Source organism: Syngnathus scovelli, chromosome 18 (assembly GCF_024217435.2).
Source record: "Syngnathus scovelli strain Florida chromosome 18, RoL_Ssco_1.2, whole genome shotgun sequence".
NCBI lineage: Eukaryota > Metazoa > Chordata > Actinopteri > Syngnathiformes > Syngnathidae > Syngnathus > Syngnathus scovelli.
The window spans coordinates 8,299,471-8,319,588 of NC_090864.1; the positions used below are offsets into that span (position 1 = coordinate 8,299,471).

Sequence of the window (20,118 nt, forward strand, 5' to 3'; positions counted from 1 at the left end):
GGTTCCTCTAGCTTCTGACATTTTGGTGAGGAAGTTGCTTCATTCATGCACTGCCCACCATGCATCATGCTCCTCCACTTGACCCCGTCTAACAGCTGGGAGTGGTTTAAACCTCAGAGAGTGATGGAGTTCTGCTTTTGCCCCTATTTTTGAACACAGCTAATATAAATCTTAAGGGCCGAAGAAGCTTCTGTGGCATCTAAGATAAAAAATGTTGCCAATTTCTGTTGTGCTGGAGTCAAACCCAATATGGGCGGGTTAGTTAGCCAAACCAGATCAGATGGAAAAAAAAAAAACATTAACAAACTTTGGAGTATCTATTGGAAACACGCTCAAACAAGAAATCCAAGCAAAAATAAAAATAAAAATTCTCATTTTATTCATTTCACATTGTGGAGCCTCCAAAAATAAATAAGCTAATTCAGAATTCAGGTAAAACTGAGATTTCCAATTGCAACCCTGAGTTACCAAGTTTGGCAACAAGAAAATCAATAAATAAAATCATAGCTTCAATTACATTTTATTTAATTAAATGTACAGTACTGTAAGTAGTCAGTTGTTCTCTACTCGAGTTTTTGTCCATGCTGACCTCAAGGCCTGCCCTGTCTGTGATCTTTTATTTGAGTGAGTCCTTTATTTATTATGTTACTGCTCAGAAGCTCCTTTGTAACCCTCAAACTTCCACACACCCAAACAAGTCATAAATCCGATTGTTTAAACCTTCAGTGCGCTTGGTAAATAATCGTAAAATGAAATAACAATCAGTTTGATGATGTCATCCTTACATGCATGACCTCATCCTCATGAGGCAACAGATCAGAAAGATTAAGCACAACAGCAAATAAATACAAGCCCTTAGGTTTTTGGATTTAATCAAAACATTTTATTTATAGCCACCTGCTTCCATTACATGCGTGGTGATTTTTTGGCCCGAGACTGATTTGGGAAGAGCAGACGAATGTTGCGCACGCAGTCGGCGGCGGCGTTGCGGACCTTATCATCATCACAGCCCATGAAGTGGATCAGAGGCTGCAACGAGTACACAAGAGAGAGCTTTGAGCTGGCAGGAGGAACACAGACAAACATTGGACTCATTCGTCTGTAAGAGCAAAAGTCACGCATGACGTGTGTTTTCGATGTGTGCTAACACACAATTTCAAGCCGGACATTAAAAATCTGAGCATGAACCACGTCACTCAGTTTCCTTCTCGCTGCCCAGATCAGATTTTTATCTATCTGACTATTAGTGGCTTGTGTAATGGAACAAGTTATAGATTGTTCTGTGACACGCTCCTGCATTTTTTCCACAATCTCAAGATTTTGATAGCACAGAAATGAGCAGTTGAGAGGATTTGCTTACTGTTTCGTCGTCATGTAGAAACTCTCTGGATATATTTAGAGAGAGAAACCAACTCTGTTATGTTTTTTTTTGGGGGGGTGAGCTTTCTTTTGTTTTATCTGGAGGGAAATCACTACATTACGTTTGCGGGTGGTTGTGGGATTGAGTCAAAATAAAAGTCAATGTAAGCATAAATACGACGGAGCTAAATTTATTCAATGTGTGCTTCTTCTTAAATTCCCATTGAGGTTTTCCAAACCACACTTTATTTTCAAAAGGGATATTTGCACTGATAATAAAGTGACAACAATACATCCCGATAAACATGAATGTTTACTTCATTTGGTAGAAAACGCCAAAAGCTTCACGTCAATGCAGCAGTGTTGGGATTATGTGAAACATTTGCCCTTTTGGTTTTATTGGATTTTTAAATAGCATCCAAAAACACCTCGGTGAGCAAACTCACATCCACAGGCTGGAGAAAACATGCAGCTTGCTAACAAGTCTCTTTTGTGAAAAGAGAGGATGCCTGAGAAGTGCCAGAGGCCGAGATGTTGCCAACGTTCACTGCGTGTTATTCAGACGCCGCCAAATAAGTTCTCGCAAAGCACGCAGCTCTGCTAAGATAAGCGTGTCTCTCTTTGCAACCCCCCCCCCTCCCTCGTCCTCTCAAACTTGCGCTTCCCCTCCCAGCTGGGATCTCGTAGAATATAAAACAGCGCTTGTTAGATATTCCCCGAGTGTGGCGAACACTTTCCGCTACGTTTGAAATTGGGAATCGTGCTCTTCTGAGGTTGTTGCACTTTACAGAACTCCTGTGACCTCCAAGACGAAAGGGAAAGGAAGTATACACGCTTCATATAACTCTCTCGGGCCTCCCCTCTAAAGCAGTCTGGGAGGGCTACGCACTCAATTGCACATATTCGATCACACGTGGAGGTGTCACGGTGTTAAGTGTGCTCACGTTTGACCAGCTGCAGGTAGTTCAGACTTACACTTGCCCCGACCTGCCATTTATGGCTCCATCATCTCCCAGCGTTCCTGGGATTCAAGCGTTAGGATACGCAGGGGGCACCAAGTTTAGCTGAGCCCAGTTGGGGAGAGGAAGTTGGTGGAGGAAGTCAAAGTAAACATTCCCTGCAGGCGAGAATGTTTTGCTACCTTTGGTTTCTGGAGAGGATGGAGCAAGGAGGAGCTTTTAATTAGGAAATTTAGTTGGAAATTTTGATTGTGATTCCAATTTTTCTTTCTTTCTTTCTTTCTTTCTTTCTTTCTTTCTTTCTTTCTTTCTTTCTTTCTTTCTTTCTCTATTTATTTATTTATTTATTTATTTATTTATTTATTTATTTATTTATTTATTTATTTATTTATTTATCTATTCATCTATTTATCTATTTATTTATCTAATTATTTATTTATTATTATTATTTATTTTTTTACTTTTTCCAGTTAGCGCCAAATCTTCATTTCCTACGAAAGAGCCAAAAAGTATCCATGTGAATTTGTGCTTTGAGCAAACAATCCTTTTGGAAGCAATGCAAAGCGTCATCCAAAAATCAAGCGCATCCGTATAAAACTGTGAGATACCAAGAGTAGATGTCAAATCAAACGGTGACGGGCAATCCATCTCTCTGGCTTCAATTCTCAATGGCAAATCCTTTGAGATGCCCCTGATTTACAATCAGGCCAATAGATTCCTCAAGAAAAAAAAAAAACTTGAGCATCCGCGTTAAAAAGATGTGTGAAGGACAACAAGTAAATTAAGATGAATGGAAGGACAACATTGGAGCATTTCGGAAGGATTAGAACAACTATGACAAAGGCAGCTAATCGATTTTCCAGAGCGAGATGCTTTTCTTTAGGATGCCTAATTTCCTTTGCGAGCCTCGGGGTACTGCTCCACACATCATTAAGTGTGCTACAGCATGAACATTACGTTCTCAAAAAAATCCACGCTCATTTGAAATCGTACACTACACGTGGGCGAACATGTTTGGAGAGCTTCTCCGCGGCACAGAAAAACACACTGAAATATTGCTGCAATAACACCAAAGGTGGTCTATAAATTTACACCACACCATAAATTAAACACGGACGCCTTCATATCAAGAGTCAATAAACTACCGATGATGTTGTTTTTTGACAAATTCTTTCTACGGGGTGTCTCTAAATGTCATCGGAGCAGATCTTTTAGATGACCGTTGCACGGTGGTGATCGACATGCTCTCAAAGCGGAATGTCTCCCCCGGGGTCGGGCAGGTACGTTGAGACTGAAGCCAGACTCAACAATGAGACTGCCTGTGGTGGCTTTCCACATCTGAGATTAACAACAAATGCAACACCGGGTGCAGTTAAGCTCTTTAAAAGTCCTAAAATACATTATGGAGAGTTGTTGCAATCCTTCACTGCTACATTAATAAGGTCAAATACTGCAGCAGATTACAGTGGGCGGTTTGTCATGCATTCACACACACTTGCCGAGAAACACACGCACATACAGGCTGATAAAAAATATTGCGTATAATAAAACAGTTCTTTAAGAATTTAACAAATTGGACGTCATTGTTTTGGGAACACCCAATGTTCAGTGAAGTGAAGCAATTACAGCTAAGTGCTTAACCACTGTAACAGCATAAAGTGCTCCAATTTTATGAACATGGGAAAAAATGCTTTGGTTCAGATATAAATAGTATTTAAAAAAAATAAAATAACAGATTTGCAGTTCGTAGATTTCTGTGTATGAGTCGGAGGCATGCTGGATAAAGCTCTACTTTAATTTTTTATTTTTTTTTTGCATCACAGAAGGTTTAATTTAGTATAGTTTCATCTAATCTGCTCCCAAAAAAGTTTCTGCATTTTACCCTGATGTCCAGGAAGCGGCCTTAGCAACGGTTGCCACCAGCTACAAGCCTTTGACTTGCGCTGTAATGGCATGTAGGCTCTACCAGAGAAATGACACTTTGCACACACTGCCGTGTTTGCTTTCCTGAACTCCCATGATGGTTCGACATTTGAGCCGTGTTTCCTTAGCCGAATAAAAAACACTTTTGTTGCCGGTCAAAGGATGTCAAAATATTCACGGTTTTGGTTTGAACAGTTTTCACACGATTCAAACTAGGATGATCATTTTCCACAAAATCCTATGACTGACCTTGACGACTCCTTCGCTGTGCATGATGATGCAATTGTTTGACTCCTTGGACAGCTGATGCAGGGCCATCACTGTACTATGACGGACTTTAGTGTCCTGCGACTTTAAGTATTGCGCCAGGTGGGGTAGGACTCCCGCCTCTCCGAAGGCCGCCCTGTTGTTACGCCACGGGCAGCACTGGGCGATAGCTTGAGCCAGGTGGCAACGAAGTAGGTCACCGGGCTGCGTGGAGAACAGGATGCCATCAAAGATCAGTCAAGGGAGCAGAAAGCTGCCTAGCAACAACATCTACAGATGTCTCATTAGTTGGATGGATGCTGTGAAGGATACAAAGCAGCAGCATTTAATGCTTCTGAAGTCTTTTCGAGAAGAACACAAACTACGGAGTACGCTTACTCTGTCAGTCAGCTTGGCCAGGAGCGAGACCACCTCATAATCGGTCAGAACTGCCAAATTGTACTTGTCTTTGGCGATTTTGGCAATCACGGCGCATATGCTTGCCAGCACGTCGTCATTGGATGACTTGAGCAAATCTATGACCAGCTCCATAGCACCCATCAGGGAGCTCACCATTTCCCCAGCTTCCTAAAGACAAAAAAAAGTGCTTAGGTTAGACACTTTTATTTGCTTTCCAAGCAATCAGCCTGAAATATTCTACAACTTCTTCAGCACTCTCACCAAATCCACCACATGGAATTTAAAGCTTAGAGGTGACATTTATAGCCCACCCCCTCCCCCCCTCGGAGAACTGTTGAATTGTGAGAGAAACCTCACAATTCAAATTCATGGCCATGGCAGGTACCGCAAGGGCTTTTTACCCACTTATGGAGCAATGCGTTACCAAACCAAGAGTCTAGTGGGGAGTACTAAAAGAACCACAGCGGAAGAGCTGGCAGGGGCACGGGCTTCAGTAGGGCTTGGCACATCGGGGCACTCTTTTAAAAATACAACTCGCTAGATTGCAGAAGAACAGACCGAAGTGGCCAGGTCTAAATCTAAAAAGCACACAGGCTCCTTGGACATCATGTTGGAGTACGTCTGTGGGAATGTTTGCTCATCGCCTGTTGAGAGGGGCTCACAAGTCCTCCTAGTTCATTCCGAACGTGACAGTGGAACTCTTGATTAAATGTATTCTGATTACAATTTAGGATCTTGAAGTCGTTTGCTTACAAAGTCTATTTTCTCAGTATTGTAAAGTCAAACAAAATGTCGTGTCCAGCTATATTAAGTCCCACGGGTTTTCTTCTGCGTTTAAAAGCACGACTTCAGCTTGAGTTGAATTCCAGCCAGGATGCCGTCTATGGCCTCTGTGATGCTTTGCCAGGAGATGAGAAACGTGTGCAGCGAAGGGTAGAAAAAGTTGGGTAATGGAGCTCAAGGCCAGCGAGCTAACCCTTCCATACACACACAGGAAGCTCTCCGTCAGGAATACTGATGACGGCTGGCCGCGAGTCCCAGCGACAGCGGAAGCTCTCACAAGCACCAGCTGCGATGTGACTGGCCCCGAATCTCTTTCATGGACCCCCAGATGCTGTATAATGACACTCGGAGTTTAACAAGCACTTTGCATTTCAAGTTTAGCTGCATGTGTGAGTTCATCAACGATAAAAATGCACGCTGTATCTTGATAACATGTTGAGTCGGGATTTTCAGCGCCAGAATAAGAAGGAACACCACAGGATATTACTTGGGTCTTTTCACCCCGCCCGCTCACCCGCTTCCCACTTCAACAACCTTGGTGTGCCAGAGGAGCTGTTCTGCTTCTTATTAAGCCGTGGTTCATGTAAGCCCCGTCTGACACCGCCCTGCCCCTTGCTAACGTTAACCTCCCAGCAGCAGGTTGCAGCGAGACAGGCTTGGTGATATTTAAAGGCGTTTTTGTATTGTGAGTAGTGCTCAGTTCATTGTGGAACAACAAAAACTATTTAGGCCCCAAGGTTGTCTTAAAGTTGTTGGAGGCTTTGTGGAGAAACAGGATAAAAACTATAAAGTTAACAAAAGTAGAAAATGCCTTATTTTTTTGTTGTTGTTTTTCTCGGCCATATGAGGTTAAATCTTGGTTTTACAGAGGATGAATTATAGATGGTGAATATGGAATGGGTGGAGCTGTTTTATTGTTACACAAATCGTAAAGAGACAAAAAACACATTTGGAGAAAATGAAAGAAAAGTGGCGTGCCACGTTTGTTAGATGTTTGATATTTTTGGTTCAAACTGACAATACATTAAGCAGATGTGAATCTGCTCTTCCAGAATGACGGGAATTGTTCCAGTCAAACATGAAAAGAGAGTAGAAATTAAAAAGCATTTAGTATATTTTCGGGAAAACAGTTGTGTAGTTCTTGTGTAACATTGCTAACAAACAAATACTCTACCTTTGCATTCTCAATACATGGACAAAGAGCCCAAGCAGCACTGGATTGAACATCTGGGTTAGGATTTTTCAACAAGCTCCAAACCCAGCGGATTGCATCAAGCTCCTGAATGATCCTTTGGAAGGAAAAACACTCATGTGAGAAAGTAAAAAGACAGAGTGGAATAAGGACAGAAATAATATGCAAATTATGTTGAAAGAAATTTCAGGCTGTGAGTTTAGTCAAGATGGAAAAACTGTTACAGTCAACCCTAAATCCTAACCCTAAAATAAAAATAAATGTTTTTGGAATGTCCCAAACAAAGCCCATGCTGTGCATTTTCTAATTTGGAGCTCCAAATAACAAAACAGAATGTTGTGATTAAATAATTTAAAAAAAAAAAAAAAAGAAAAAAATAGTTATTTTTATGGCAATTTATGGAATGAGCTACAACATCGCAGAGAATCAAATTTAGAGCTGTTCCTAATTTATTTTACTCTGGTAGCAACCATAATTACTCTCATTATGGCGTAGTACAGTTCTACCCTGCTGCAAACTACAACCAAAATCATAATTATATTGTTTGATCTGAAAAACTTGCTCCATCAACCCTGATTTGGGTAGACCAAGTTCGGTCATGTTACCCTAAATCCACCCGGCTAACAGCAGGCTCCATAAAAATTGATGAATTTCAGCATCAGCATTTCACCACAACACATTCTCAAGTCCTACTCACTTCCTCCCCGGGCGTAAAACTCACTCAGCTGCTCTGCTTAGTCAAATCCCACACGACGGAAAAGCTTAGGTCAGAGGTTAACCGACATCTGTGTAAAGTGCTTCATGCACAGATTTATATATAGACACACAGACACATTTTTAGTATGCATTATGTTGGCTTGACTAAAAAAAAAAAAACTTGACCTCCATTTCCAAACCAAACAGGTCACTTAATATTTTATGGTGCTTCTGTGAAGTTTACTCAAATATTACCCATATTTCATTTTGCATAGGTTCAGAATGTAAATAAAAATTGACCAACATAATTACTTAAACATTCGGTTAATTGCGCTATCTCTATGACTAGCAATGAACTCATCAGAGGCGTCCCAAACACCATCTGTCTTCTCTTTGCACATAAATCAGTCTCCAATGATCATAACATAAAATTCCAGTCTGCTGGGCCTCTTAAATCTGCACCCAAAAAAAAAAAGGAAGCTCCATATCATCGGCCAGAACAGCTCTGTCTGCCTGTGAAGCAGGTATGAAACAGATTAGCATAGAGCTTGCATCTGACATTGATGGATTAGAGGAGGCCACCGCAGACTCTGGAGGTATCAAACAGTGTGTGTTCTCTCTTGTAGCAACACAGGATCCATTGGAGAAAACGCAACTGGAGTTATTCATGGAAAAGCTTGAAAAGGACTTGAAAAAAAATCTGGCCTTATGATGGTGACATTTGAGAAAATTTTGATGTTGAATTAAACACAGCAGAAAGCAGTTTGGCTGAAATTGAACGGCAAACTGCTGGACTAACACGTCTTAAAATACAATTTAATTAAAAAAAACGCAGCTATTGACATATCATTTTGTTTACCGCTATAAAGTCAATTATAAAACGTAATTATACGGTCTGGCCTAAATATACCGTCGGGTTAGGGTTGGAAAAACCGACTCATTTACTCGCCTTAATCCGACATGGTAGTTTTAATGACTGATATGATAATAATGGCAGTTTTTTAACGACGTGAACAATTCCCCTGCCAGTTTTATTTCCGTCTTAATTCCGAAGTGTCTCGCGGTCCCTTTCGGTCTCGTAAAAGCCAACCGGTGGAAGTCCCTCGCTGTTCTCCTGTATCGAGCGTGAGGTTTTTAAATGAACACAGAGTAAATACTGCATTGGACTGCGGGTCACTGTGCATTCCCAGCCGTGTTGTCTTGGAAATGGGAAGGGCTTTACATGTATTTGTCTTGACAGTGGCCACAAAGCTGCAGTAAAACGCCAGGAATTAAACCAACCGGTATTTAGAGCAGCAGGTAAAATAAGCAAAGCCTAAACAAAACTATGATTAAACCAGGGATCAAAGCAAAATCTATCTGCACAATACAAATTAAAGCTCCATAGCTCTTTAAACATCAACATGTGACAAGTTAATGACACAGTAATTCATTCTCTTGTCATAGGAACTGAATGACAAATAGTGTAGTCTAAAGTTATTTCCGTGGTGACATGAGTAAACTGCCTCGAATTGTTCTAACAACGAAGCCACATCAAATAGGTACGCTATTGTAATGTCATCATTAACAGTGTAAATTCTGTCGAGACAGACTTACGCCATGTTGTCCAGATCTGTGGCGCAGGCCTCCACCACCCTGGTTACGTTCACCAACAGCGCCTAGTGGAAGTACAAGAACTTAAGATCAGGGGATGCTTTGAGAATAATTGTCAATTTTTGTCTATGTGAAGCCCTTTGAGACTGATTTAGGGCTATACAAAGAAACTTGACTTGACTTGACTTGACTTAGATGCACTTAGAAACAAATTTAGAGGAGGCTTCAAAAACACATGCCTCGTTTCGTCCGATCAGGAGCCGAACAAGTGGTTGGAGGCCTCCGCATTTGCGGATGGTGATCTTGTTTGCGGGCCTTTGTGCAAACTCCGCCAAGGCTCCCACCACATTAACCAGCACATCTTCAGGCTGGTTGTCCAGAAGGGTGATCAGGGTCTCCAGGACTTTTTGCTCCTGAAACCTTTCAAGGATAAAGTAAAGGACATTTTTTTTTAGGGAGGTTCAATCATTTGACTTTCACCCGGCTGACTTTGGCAGAAAAGGATTTTCCCCACTAACGTTACCCAAACAATTTTCAGGCACGGAGGTAGCAAGGAAACTTGTCTAGAAGTTTTTGTTATTTTTCATTGTGCCTTGTTTCCTGACTGGATTGAGTAGTAAACTAGAGCAGAGGGATATCATGTGGTGGAAGCAAACTTCCACAAACCCCTGATGTACAGTTAAATTTCACTATCTTTATTCACGGTTACGGTCGCTGGCGTCTTGATGCTTGAAGCTATTGTAGTGTACAAGGCCAAGGTCATTTCGGTTTGGTCAAAGTCCATTGAAGAAGCATAGCCTATTCTTGCAAGAATAAACATTGCTAATGAACAGACAAGCTGCCAAAGCTAACTTGGGTGAAATTCACCTTAAACATGAGCCAAATGTGATAAACAGACTTTGATATAATCTCGTAAATTACACGGAAGATCAAGATTTTTTTTTAAACCTAAAATTTGACCAAAAAAAATCGTAATTTTCCACTTCTTTATTGTTGTGTCGGTAACACCTCTATGTGCAGACAGACTAGGTCACATATTGATGCATTCATAAATCTGCGCTAAATAATAAAGTTCCCTTTTTTCCACACATCACTGGCAGGGTCCTTTTCCCATTCCCAAACTTGATAAAATTTTGGCCCACGTTGCCCGAGTTTTGGCAGGTTCGTTGAAAATCATAAGCGCGTGGTAGACAATATTGTCTTAAAATAAACACGTTGATGAAACATTAATCAGACAAAATGGCTAACACATGCTTCCTCTTGTCTTAAGTGGGAGTCCCCCAGACTAGTACACTGTCCAGACCGTGGAGGACATCAACGATGTTAAAAAAAAAAAAAAAAATGCAACGACCAAGGTCTGTTTCCTTTGAGCTTATACGTTCAAAAAAAAAATGTTGCAAAATGATTTGACAGTAATGACTTGGTCACCTCAGTCCACAAAGCTCCTGCCTGACCTCGACGTTTTCAGAAATTCAAATAAGGCAGCGTTGAAAGAAAAAAAAAATCCTAAAAATATTTGCTCTGCGCCATGCTGACTTCCTTGCGAAGACGTGACCACATCTGACCCTTCTTTCACACCCAAGTGTCCGCAAAATGAGAGCTCGATTCATATTTGGGTCCTGTGGCACCATCATTAAGATAACTTTGTGACAGTGTGATTTAGTGTGAGGGCAAACAGACACTTTAGTGTTTATACGTTTAAGTGCTACTAAATAAGCTGTACAAGTGATGTTGGGCACCATTTGATTTATTGCTTTTGCTGCTATCAATAGTAGCTATGTGCTATTTTAAAAAAGCGGGAACAGATGGCACGTAGCCCGCACTGGCAGTGACTTTTCCAAACTGTCATATTAATCAAAGGCTTATGCAGTTAACTTGTTTTATATGAATCCAAGTTGCGGTCAGAGAATTTACAATCCGCTTATTTGGAAAGTGTTGTGAAATGATTGTGTAGCAATAATCAATTAAAAAATATTATACGCTTTATTCTCCGTGCCATATATTTTTGTTTAAAGGCAGTTAAAATATGAAATATTTTGTGACGTTTCTGCTTTGCTTAACTTGTGGCAGCTCCACTTCAGGGGGAAGACTTAAATTAGACTTTAAATGTAGGATATCATTCTGTCACGTATGATATATGAAGTGCTGAAAGATGCATTTAAGAGCGACTCAGCCTTTTTTCCCCCTGAAAAAATTTCTCTCGTCCATTTCAACTATTCACTCGGGAGGAGGGGAAGGTATTTTCAGATAATCTCACCTCAAAAAACAAATGTCCTCCTAAGATCACATCTCCATCGTGACTCACTATAACATCTAAAGTCTTAAACTGCTGATATTAACAAGTTTTACGAAGCTGCTAATTTTTTTTAACAATCAAATATTTACTTCACTGTATTTGAGTCTGGGTGCTAAAGACCACAGAACATTTTATGAAGAAAATTACATCATCCAGACACAATAGTAAAGACATCATCATGCGAGTGGAAACAGTGATACATCCACTCCCCCCCTCCCCTTCCTCGTGATAAAATTTAAACGCTATGAGATGATGACAATAACGCATGTGTGTGTATGTGTGTACTAGTGGGCAAAAACCAGGGGACATTATGTCTTAAGCTTACACATCCAGGTTCTCCGGGCTGAGGGAACACTTCCAGATAGCTCCAGTGGCGGCAGCCATGAGCGTTTTGTTTTCCGTCTTGCCTAGAAGTGAAACCAAGGCCTGCAGACCTCGGCTCTCATTCACTAAGGTGCGGGTCCGCTTATTTTCTGCACACTGCAATTAAAAACAATATATTTAATGTCTAACTGGGAAATAAAAATTGATCATCACATAGATCAAACCTTGAAAATGACATTTGCGCAATGTATCCGTAGTTCGTCATTGTCAATGCTGAGGTTCTGGACCAAGTCTTTGATCATGCCCTCTGTTTGAATGTCATCTTTGCAACTTTCCTGCGGTTACAAAATAATTCCTGGATGTGAGATAATCTTGCTGTTAATATATTTAAATCTGAGGATAAATAGTAATCACCTCGTCAGCGCAGTTCTGCAGGATGCCCACCACTGGTATGAGCATGTTCATCTGAGTAGACTTGAGCAGGCGGCCCAGTAGAGGAACACCACCAGCATTATGGATGGCCTCTTTGTTTTTAGGACTCTTGCTACAGCTCCAAAGTGCCAACACCCCAAATCGGGCCACCTCGACATCCTTCTCCTGCTTTGCATCTACATTTGCTATATCAGGAGCACAATCTAGCAGCTTCACCTGATCACAGACAAAAATTCAACATCATTCAGTTTCAATCTCTCGTTCCTAATGAGACAGAGCAGGCAAGGCTAACACTGTTGGGTTCAAAGGTGGTCTCGTAGCACAGCGTGAAAGTAATTTACTCGTTTGAGTGACTCGCACATTAGAACATCTGATTTGGGGTCTGAGGAAAATATACAAGAGTGTAGAGCCTTTAATCACAGGGCGCTCTGTCAACAAACATGAATGCAGGTCAAAGGATGTTGGCGGGACATTCTATCTGATTGGCTTCAACGCCCAATCTGGTGTTTGTAAAAAGACTCGGACAGGTGAACCAATATTATGAATGCTTTGATTGATAAATACTCACAAGTTTACTAATCCCGTTGTATTTTCGAACAGTTCTCCTCGCCCGGCGGAAACTGGTTAGATTAGCGATGGTCTCGGCAGCTAAGGCCTTCACGTCTTTATTCTTTGAGTCCAGGACGTTAACGATGCTTCGTAAGCCTCCGTTGTCGACGATGGCTCGGCGGGTTTGAGCGTTGTGGCTGACGTCTCGGATGATTTGCAGAGATCCAAGCTAATCCAATAAAAAAAAAAAAATCTGTTTTTTGTAGGAATTGTGAGTTTAATTAAGGTGAGCAAGCATTTTGTTGAAAATAACTCACTTGGAGATTAACTTCGTCCAAATGTAGAATATTTGTGAGGACTTTGAGGCCACCTGAGTCCTGCATGGCCCAATGATACGTCTCATGCGTCAAGTCGTAATCCATCAAGGCGTAGAGAGTCAACAAAGTGGCTGTCTGGTCGCCTGCCTGGAATTAGAATTGCCATCAGTCAAAAGCTGCGTCCCAATTCGTAAGCCCTTCGGGAAGTTTATAAAAGTTAGATTTTAGCGAAATCCTCACCTTCCCTTTCTAGTATCCCCCGTAACAACCCCAGCTAAAATGTTTTAATGCCCCAGCCTGTTGGCTGTTTAGCTTTGCGGTGGGAGCTGATGGAAATAAATTATTTGCTAACACAAGGCAGCGCTCCGACTCTCGTGCCAAGACCAGAAGCCATTAGGTTCTGCTCCAAGAAAGAAAGAACACTATTAGCATTCAAAGCCCCAAAACTAATGTGGCTGGGGCATTTGAAATGATAAATATGTTTTGACAGTTGCTAAACACTCACCTATTTTTATACCTGCACCCGAGCGAACAACAACATTTTAACTGAAACATTAAAGAGAACAAAATAGAACATGTGGACATATTTTTTCCGTCTTTCTATTTGCCTTGACTTAAAACTCACATAATCATAAATCACTCATAACTCTTAAAATGCCTCTTCAATTTTTCCCCCTGACAAAAAACTAATACACTGATCAATTTTACATAATCACTCCTGACTTCAATTTTTGGAAAAGCCATGTCACTGTTTGGCAGTCCAAAAAAAGGTAATGTGGGCAAATGAACATAAATTGCATTAAACACAAAACAGAGCATCAGTGTGTGGCTTCGAGAAAGTATGAAACTTCCTGTAGTACAAACTTATGTCTATAATGCACGAGGATAAAGATCAGCCTAAAATAAAACAGATATTTAACTTGGCTCGTGCTCCGTTTCAGCCTCTGACGGTAATATAAAAACGAGGGCTGGACAAAGCCCATAAATAACTGCCTGGTGCGGTTTGAAGACAGATAGATAGCTGGGACGTGTTGCTTCCTACTGCGCACAAGATTGTTGACACAGGAACACACACACCAAAATACAGCTGAAAAGTATGAAACCCACTAAAAGTTTTTTTTTTTAATTCCCCCTGACTGAATCCACTTCTTTCACATCACACCCTTGTATGATCTTTTATTATTGTGGGTGTAGTTCTGTATTATTTTTCTTTGGAAACTACATCCTGACAATCTAAATTGTATGACGTCCTCCATAAAAAAAAATTAAAAAAAAGCTAAGTAGGATTCTGAGTCAGTCTGGGTAACCCGCATTTTTTTTTTCCCCTTTCCTTTCCTCTCTGACACATTAATATTCACCATATGTCCTGTCCGACTTGTCACAGGCACGCTTCATTTTTATATATCTGCGGCGTGGGCAAACACTGCCTACAGCTGGTGCCGTTGGACAGCTCTTTCCCCTCTTCTCTGGCTCGCATAGGCGACTAAACAAGCCTGTCTCACAAAACAGGAATCCGCCGACAAAGCCAAGCACTTCAATCAGACAGAAGCGTCGCCTTTAAACTTTTTCTTTCCTCCTGATCAGCAGTTCAATATGACTAAAATCTCAAATTGAGGTTAAAATCCATCATTGACGTTCCCCTACCCGAAGGTACTTGACCAGTTTCAGGATCTGCCAGTACTCTGAGGGCAGATCTGTGTTTCGTTGACGGCGCGCTGGCTGTTCTTCTTCCTCGTAACTTTGATCGCTCTCAGATGAAGTCTCACTAAAAACTTCCCCTGGTTGTAATTGGGACTTACTGAAAAAGGAAAAAAAAAAGCAGGAAATATTATTTGATCCCTTAGGACCAGACAGTAATGTCAGAAACTTTGGGGGCGACTATCCTGCATGTTTTAAATGTTTCCCTCCTCTAACACACCTGATACAAATACATCAAGCTCTGAAAAAAAATCTGAAAACCAAAAGAGACACTCACACTTTCATAGAGGACAATTGATCCGCGTACGAGGACTCTGAGAAATGTGACACGTTCTTGGCTTCCTTCTGTGACTCATCAATTTCAGAAGTCTTCGTTTCATCTTCACTGTTAAAACAAAAAATACTCAGAATTGGAACATATCACCATTGTAACAATAAATAATTCCATATTTATAATTGTAACTCAAACTATATCTAAAAGTTTTACTCAGTCCTCACAGCAGTGAGTCCAGGGTTTCCTTGGCAACGACAGAACGCACTCATTATTTCAAACCAGCGTACCATCAAAATGTTTTCAAATCTATTATTTTAAGGTCAAATACGACATAGCGTTACTTAAAAAAGCATTTCCTATCTGCAGGTCATATCTTTAATTGTGCAGAAAGACTCCATGCTGTGATGGCATTTATTAGTCTTGCTGACTGTGTCGTTCCACTGGCTCACTACCCAAAGCATGTAATGACTCAAAATATCACTTTCCTCTCAGGAGTGTTTTCACCAAGCCGTTTTTTTTAGGACATTACAATTTGGAAACAGTCGATGGATCTTACCGTTCGGTCGGTGTCGACTTCCTCTCGATCCTTTTTAATGACAGTTGTGTCTGAGCATCCACTAATTTCGGCGTACTCAAAGGTCCTTGGATATCCTTTGTGATGATTAAAGAAGAAAAACAAGTCAATTTCATTTTTACACCCCGAAAAGTGGGACTGGCTTGGCACAGACAAAATAATGGCTATGTGTCATACATTTTCCGTCATTATTTTTGGGGTTAAAAAGTTTTAATCACACCTGCCTTGCAAAAATAGCGCCGACTGTCGCAGGTTGTTAAGGGCTTAACATTTTAAAGGGTCAAAATGTATTTTAGTCCACGACGTCCACATACAAGCTGGAGCCAAGCATGAACGATCACTTTTCCAAAGACTTGTTTTTGCTTCAACATAAAGTGACCGGCTATTGGAAATATTCAAGTCAGTCCAAGCAAACCACAGAGCCGCAGTCTGACTTTATTCAAACTAATTGACTTTCTTTAATTCCATTATACGTGTAATGGACAAAATCCATGTGCTCTCACAGAAGGGAACGCTCAAATTTCTTTGACATGCCTCAATAAAAAGTTACCAGTACTGCAAGTAAACCAATACATAAAAGTCAGAGGCTGACTAACGCTTGCAATCGTCAACCCGTTTATAAATAACCGATATAGTCGTTGACACTTTTTGTCATTTTGTATGTATTCCATGGTCTTCACAATTAGTGATGCAAATTGTAATGTAAATGGTAGAGTCCCTGACAGCCTTTAACAAAAAACAACTGTCAGTGTCTTTTCCTACCACAGACTCCAGCATACAACAGTTGGTATTAATTTTAAGATTTTTTTTTTTTTCTCTCATGCAACGACACAGCATGCCCAATTTCCAATCTTGCTGAGATGTCAAAATGAATCCAAAACACTAAATGTAGAAGGAAAATCTGCTTCCTCCCTTTCTGCTTTGTTCATTTGAAGTCATCTACTGTATCTGTCGGGTCTTTCCAGTCATCTTTGTGCAAATCGGATTTTCACAGTTTGTGAATGATTATGAGGCTAAACCAAATCTGTGCTCACAGCTTGCACGTTTCAATGATGCAAACACAATGAGGGAATTTTTAAAAAGTGAAAATTCACAAATGATTATCAGATTTTTGAACGGAGCTGCTTGAATATCAAGATCATTTATTATCTCAATAAATTACCAAAGCAGGAAGCAGTACTACTGAATAAATCACAGATTTTAATGTCTGGAAGCTTGCATCATTGTGTGTGCATGTGTGGTGTGTGAAGTTGTTTGATGTTGGATCAAATATACGTCATACTGCCAAGCAGACACTAGCTCACCAATGTAGTGCAGCACAGACTAATTACACAATGCACACTGTTTACGTTGTGCATGTGAGTCATACAGTGAGCAAATCAGGGAGGACCTGAAAATAATGATAAAAAATAAAAAACATGACCTAGAACAACAGGTCATTTTTATAGGACACTACGGTAAAAGTATTGTACTGGCATTATCCTTATTCAAGGTTGTTTTTCTTCAGCTCCAACCTTTAGTCAAGGTGGAAGAACTCATGGACGGTTCCAAAATACCAGACAATTTTGGCTCACAAGTTTTTAGATGTCTGCTAGAAAGCTAAAGCTGAAGAGGAATTTCACTTTTCAATAAAAAGTATACATCGCAATCACAAAAGAAAAGAATGAAAAAACATGAGGCGTTTGGCTTCACTGTACCTGTGAACTTTCAGCAAAGAGTTGTGATTTGTTTTTCAGAAGATCAACCAGGCTCTTGAACACATCACTGGTTATTCCATAGGCACTTTCGTCCTCCTCGTCATGCTTAACACCCTGCGTGGGGAATAAAAAAAAAAAACACTTTCATTAATTCCGACTAAACCGCAATCCTAATGCGACCCACATGCCAGTCGGGGAGTAGCTCAGAGGCCAAGAAAGAATCTCCAGGCAGCTGCCGAAGGGAAGTGTAAAGCCATGTTAACCGCTAAATTAGGTTTAAGACACTACCGTATTTTGAGGTTTCATTTGCATCAATGTCACCCGTTCCATGCCAAGCTGATGTTTCTACACACACCCCTCCACTTTGGCTGAAATATTTCCAGGTGAAGAAACAGACAGGAAACCTCTGGCGTGTCAGCAAAGTCAGTGAAAGAGTCAATGTTGCAGTGAGCGTTAAATTAACGTTTAAAATGATTGAAAACAGATTTAAAGGGAGCCAATGTTTGGTATGAGGTGGTAGCCATTCAGTTTCCCGATTGCCTCATTTCTCCATATTATGCTAGCTTGCCTAAATAAACCCAATCATATTATTATTATTATTATTATTATTATTATTATTATTATTATTATTATTATTATTATTATTATTATTATTATTATTGGACACTGTTCCATCTATTATTATTATTATTATTATTATTATTATTATTATTATTATTATTATTATTATTATTATTATTATTGGACACTGTTTAGTCTAAGAATATAGCAAAAATATCAGCTATGATTTCATGGTGTTTTCACCATCTCACTCGTCTTACCATGTTAAGAAAAAATCCAGAACTGCTGCAGGTGATGTAGAGCGTCTCTGTGTCATTGGTCTCGATCACCAGGTAACACATCTCACCTTCTATTTGTCTCCATAAAGGGGCGCGGCATCCATTGGGATGTTGATAGTCTTGAGAGGAGTGAGAAGGACAGATGGTTTTAGTGTTAAGAGCAATTTCAAGCAAGTGGAATATAAATAAGATGCAAACCTGATGTGTATTGAACCGACTTTAACAGACTATCTTCCCCTAGACTGCAAAAACCTTGTAAATATTCCACTTCGTTGTCCACAAACGAGGGGTTGAGACGGAACTTTCTGAAAAATGTTAAAAAATATTTGCAGCAGATATCTAGCATATGCATTATTTGAGAGAGAAAAAAAATACCTACTCTGATATTTCTTTGAGCAATTTGCGACCAATATTTTTCCCCATATCTTGTAAAAGACGTAGCAGCTGGATCTTGCACTCTGACTCTTCATCCTGTGAGTGTTCTTTGTCAATCATCCTAGCAACAGTTGGACCAACAATCTTCACCTCGATCATTCTGTTTTCTGAATACAAAAAAGGAAATTAGATTGATAGTATATTTGAACTAAAATGCAGGGTGCAGTTTATTTCTTACCTTCAATGCAAGCCCGAACTTCATCCAATCTCTTATCATTTTCCATATTCATGATATTGGCCAGCTGGTTGAAGTTCCGCACAGAAATAGTCGGAGGAGAGAGCTCTAACGTTGGAATTCCGTTCTCATCTTTTTCCTTGGACTCTACACCGCCTGAGTCACTGAAGGGACAACACAAAATTGCATTTCTAGTCTTCATTAGATTATGAATTAAGTATGATCATAATTAGACTGACTTTAATTCATAATCTGCTTCAAAGTCATTTGAGTCCAAAGTGGTATTCCATTGCAGCGGCTCCTCAAACGAGATCTTTGACTCCTCTGGGTGCAGAGAGCTGAAATCCGCCACGTATAGCATGATCTCTTTCAGCAGTAGCTCATTCAGCGGGATGAAATCGAGTTTGTCCTCTGAGGACCACTTTGCTGATCTGGTCAATAATGTACCCATTATGCTGGAGACAAAAAGAGAATTGGGGGGGTTTAAATATAATATAATATTGTATAATATAATATAATAATAAATAATGAACCACTGAGTCCACTACAAATATGTTGCACTTGTACTGGCAAGCTTACCTGATATTTGTTAACAACCTGCCCCGTTTGGTTGCTAAGAGACAGCTAAACAAAAATGGAAGGTAGGATAACAATTTAATAGTTGCCTCATATTTATTACACTATGTTTAAATTATAACAACAAAAATGCATGCAGTTACATGCAATTGCAAATGTGCAATGCATATGCAGTTTACAAACTCAAGAACTTCATCTTCCACATTTGAAACACAAAGTGCACAAACGTACCTTTACTTGCAGTCGTGCTTGAAAAACCTCAAACAAACACTCTTCCTGTTAGTCTAGTCGCCATGGTTACTGACGACGGTGTTACCGTAATGTTAGTAAAAATGCGCAACTGGAGTCTTCATATGACATCATAAAAACTCGCTTTTCCATTGCATTTGTCAATTATAATAACGCCTGTTTATTGGTTACCATGCTTTTTGTCACTTTATGCATTCAAACCGTGCACAATGTATTAATCTAAGCATCATGCATAGTAAAATAGTACTAGTAATAGTGAATTGTGTGCAGAGTTTGATACCTCTTATGCGTCTTATACTTTTGACTAAAGCAGTGTGTTGTTTTTGTGTTTCTAAAAGTGCTGTTGGTGACTTTCAGCTTTTTTTTTTGTGTGTGTAGCACTTGCACTTAGCTTGAAGAGTAATGTTGGGGACTAGTCATGCATGTTTTTACACTTTTACTTACGTCAATCTGTTACTTGCATCTTAAACCCTTTGTTTAAAAAAAATGCAACAAACAAACAGTAATTAGCA

The 20,118-nt window shown here is 40.1% G+C and overlaps 1 protein-coding gene and 1 long non-coding RNA gene across 2 annotated transcripts in view; one reads left to right on the plus strand and one right to left on the minus strand.

Moving 5' to 3' along the window:
- The window catches only part of LOC125985767 (uncharacterized), a 68,337-nt gene that overhangs the window by 3,018 nt on the left and 45,201 nt on the right, over nucleotides 1-20,118 (plus strand). The window lies entirely within an intron of this gene.
- odad2 (outer dynein arm docking complex subunit 2) lies at nucleotides 861-19,401 on the minus strand. The gene is made up of 21 exons (XM_049748839.1): nucleotides 19,361-19,401; nucleotides 19,021-19,236; nucleotides 18,785-18,945; nucleotides 18,551-18,713; nucleotides 18,370-18,476; nucleotides 18,154-18,290; nucleotides 17,333-17,446; nucleotides 15,618-15,712; nucleotides 15,065-15,172; nucleotides 14,734-14,887; nucleotides 13,090-13,236; nucleotides 12,792-13,001; nucleotides 12,206-12,439; nucleotides 12,016-12,126; nucleotides 11,793-11,947; nucleotides 9,411-9,591; nucleotides 9,175-9,236; nucleotides 6,865-6,979; nucleotides 4,887-5,075; nucleotides 4,491-4,712; nucleotides 861-1,029 (listed from the first exon to the last, which is right to left on the minus strand). Exons 2-21 carry the CDS (start codon nucleotides 19,230-19,232, stop codon nucleotides 907-909), a joined length of 3,000 nt encoding a protein of 999 aa, XP_049604796.1. The 5' UTR covers nucleotides 19,233-19,236; nucleotides 19,361-19,401; the 3' UTR covers nucleotides 861-906.

Bases quoted from the DNA above. Each gene is read 5' to 3' on its own strand.
- odad2 (XM_049748839.1), bottom strand. From the start codon at position 19,232: ATGGGTACATTATTGACCAGATCAGCAAAGTGGTCCTCAGAGGACAAA. The intron at 18,946-19,020 runs GTCAGTCTAATT...TTGTCCCTTCAG, and splicing joins GAAGCAGATTATGAATTAAA to TGACTCAGGCGGTGTAGAGT. The intron at 17,447-18,153 runs GTAAGACGAGTG...TTCCCCACGCAG, and splicing joins CTGGATTTTTTCTTAACATG to GGTGTTAAGCATGACGAGGA.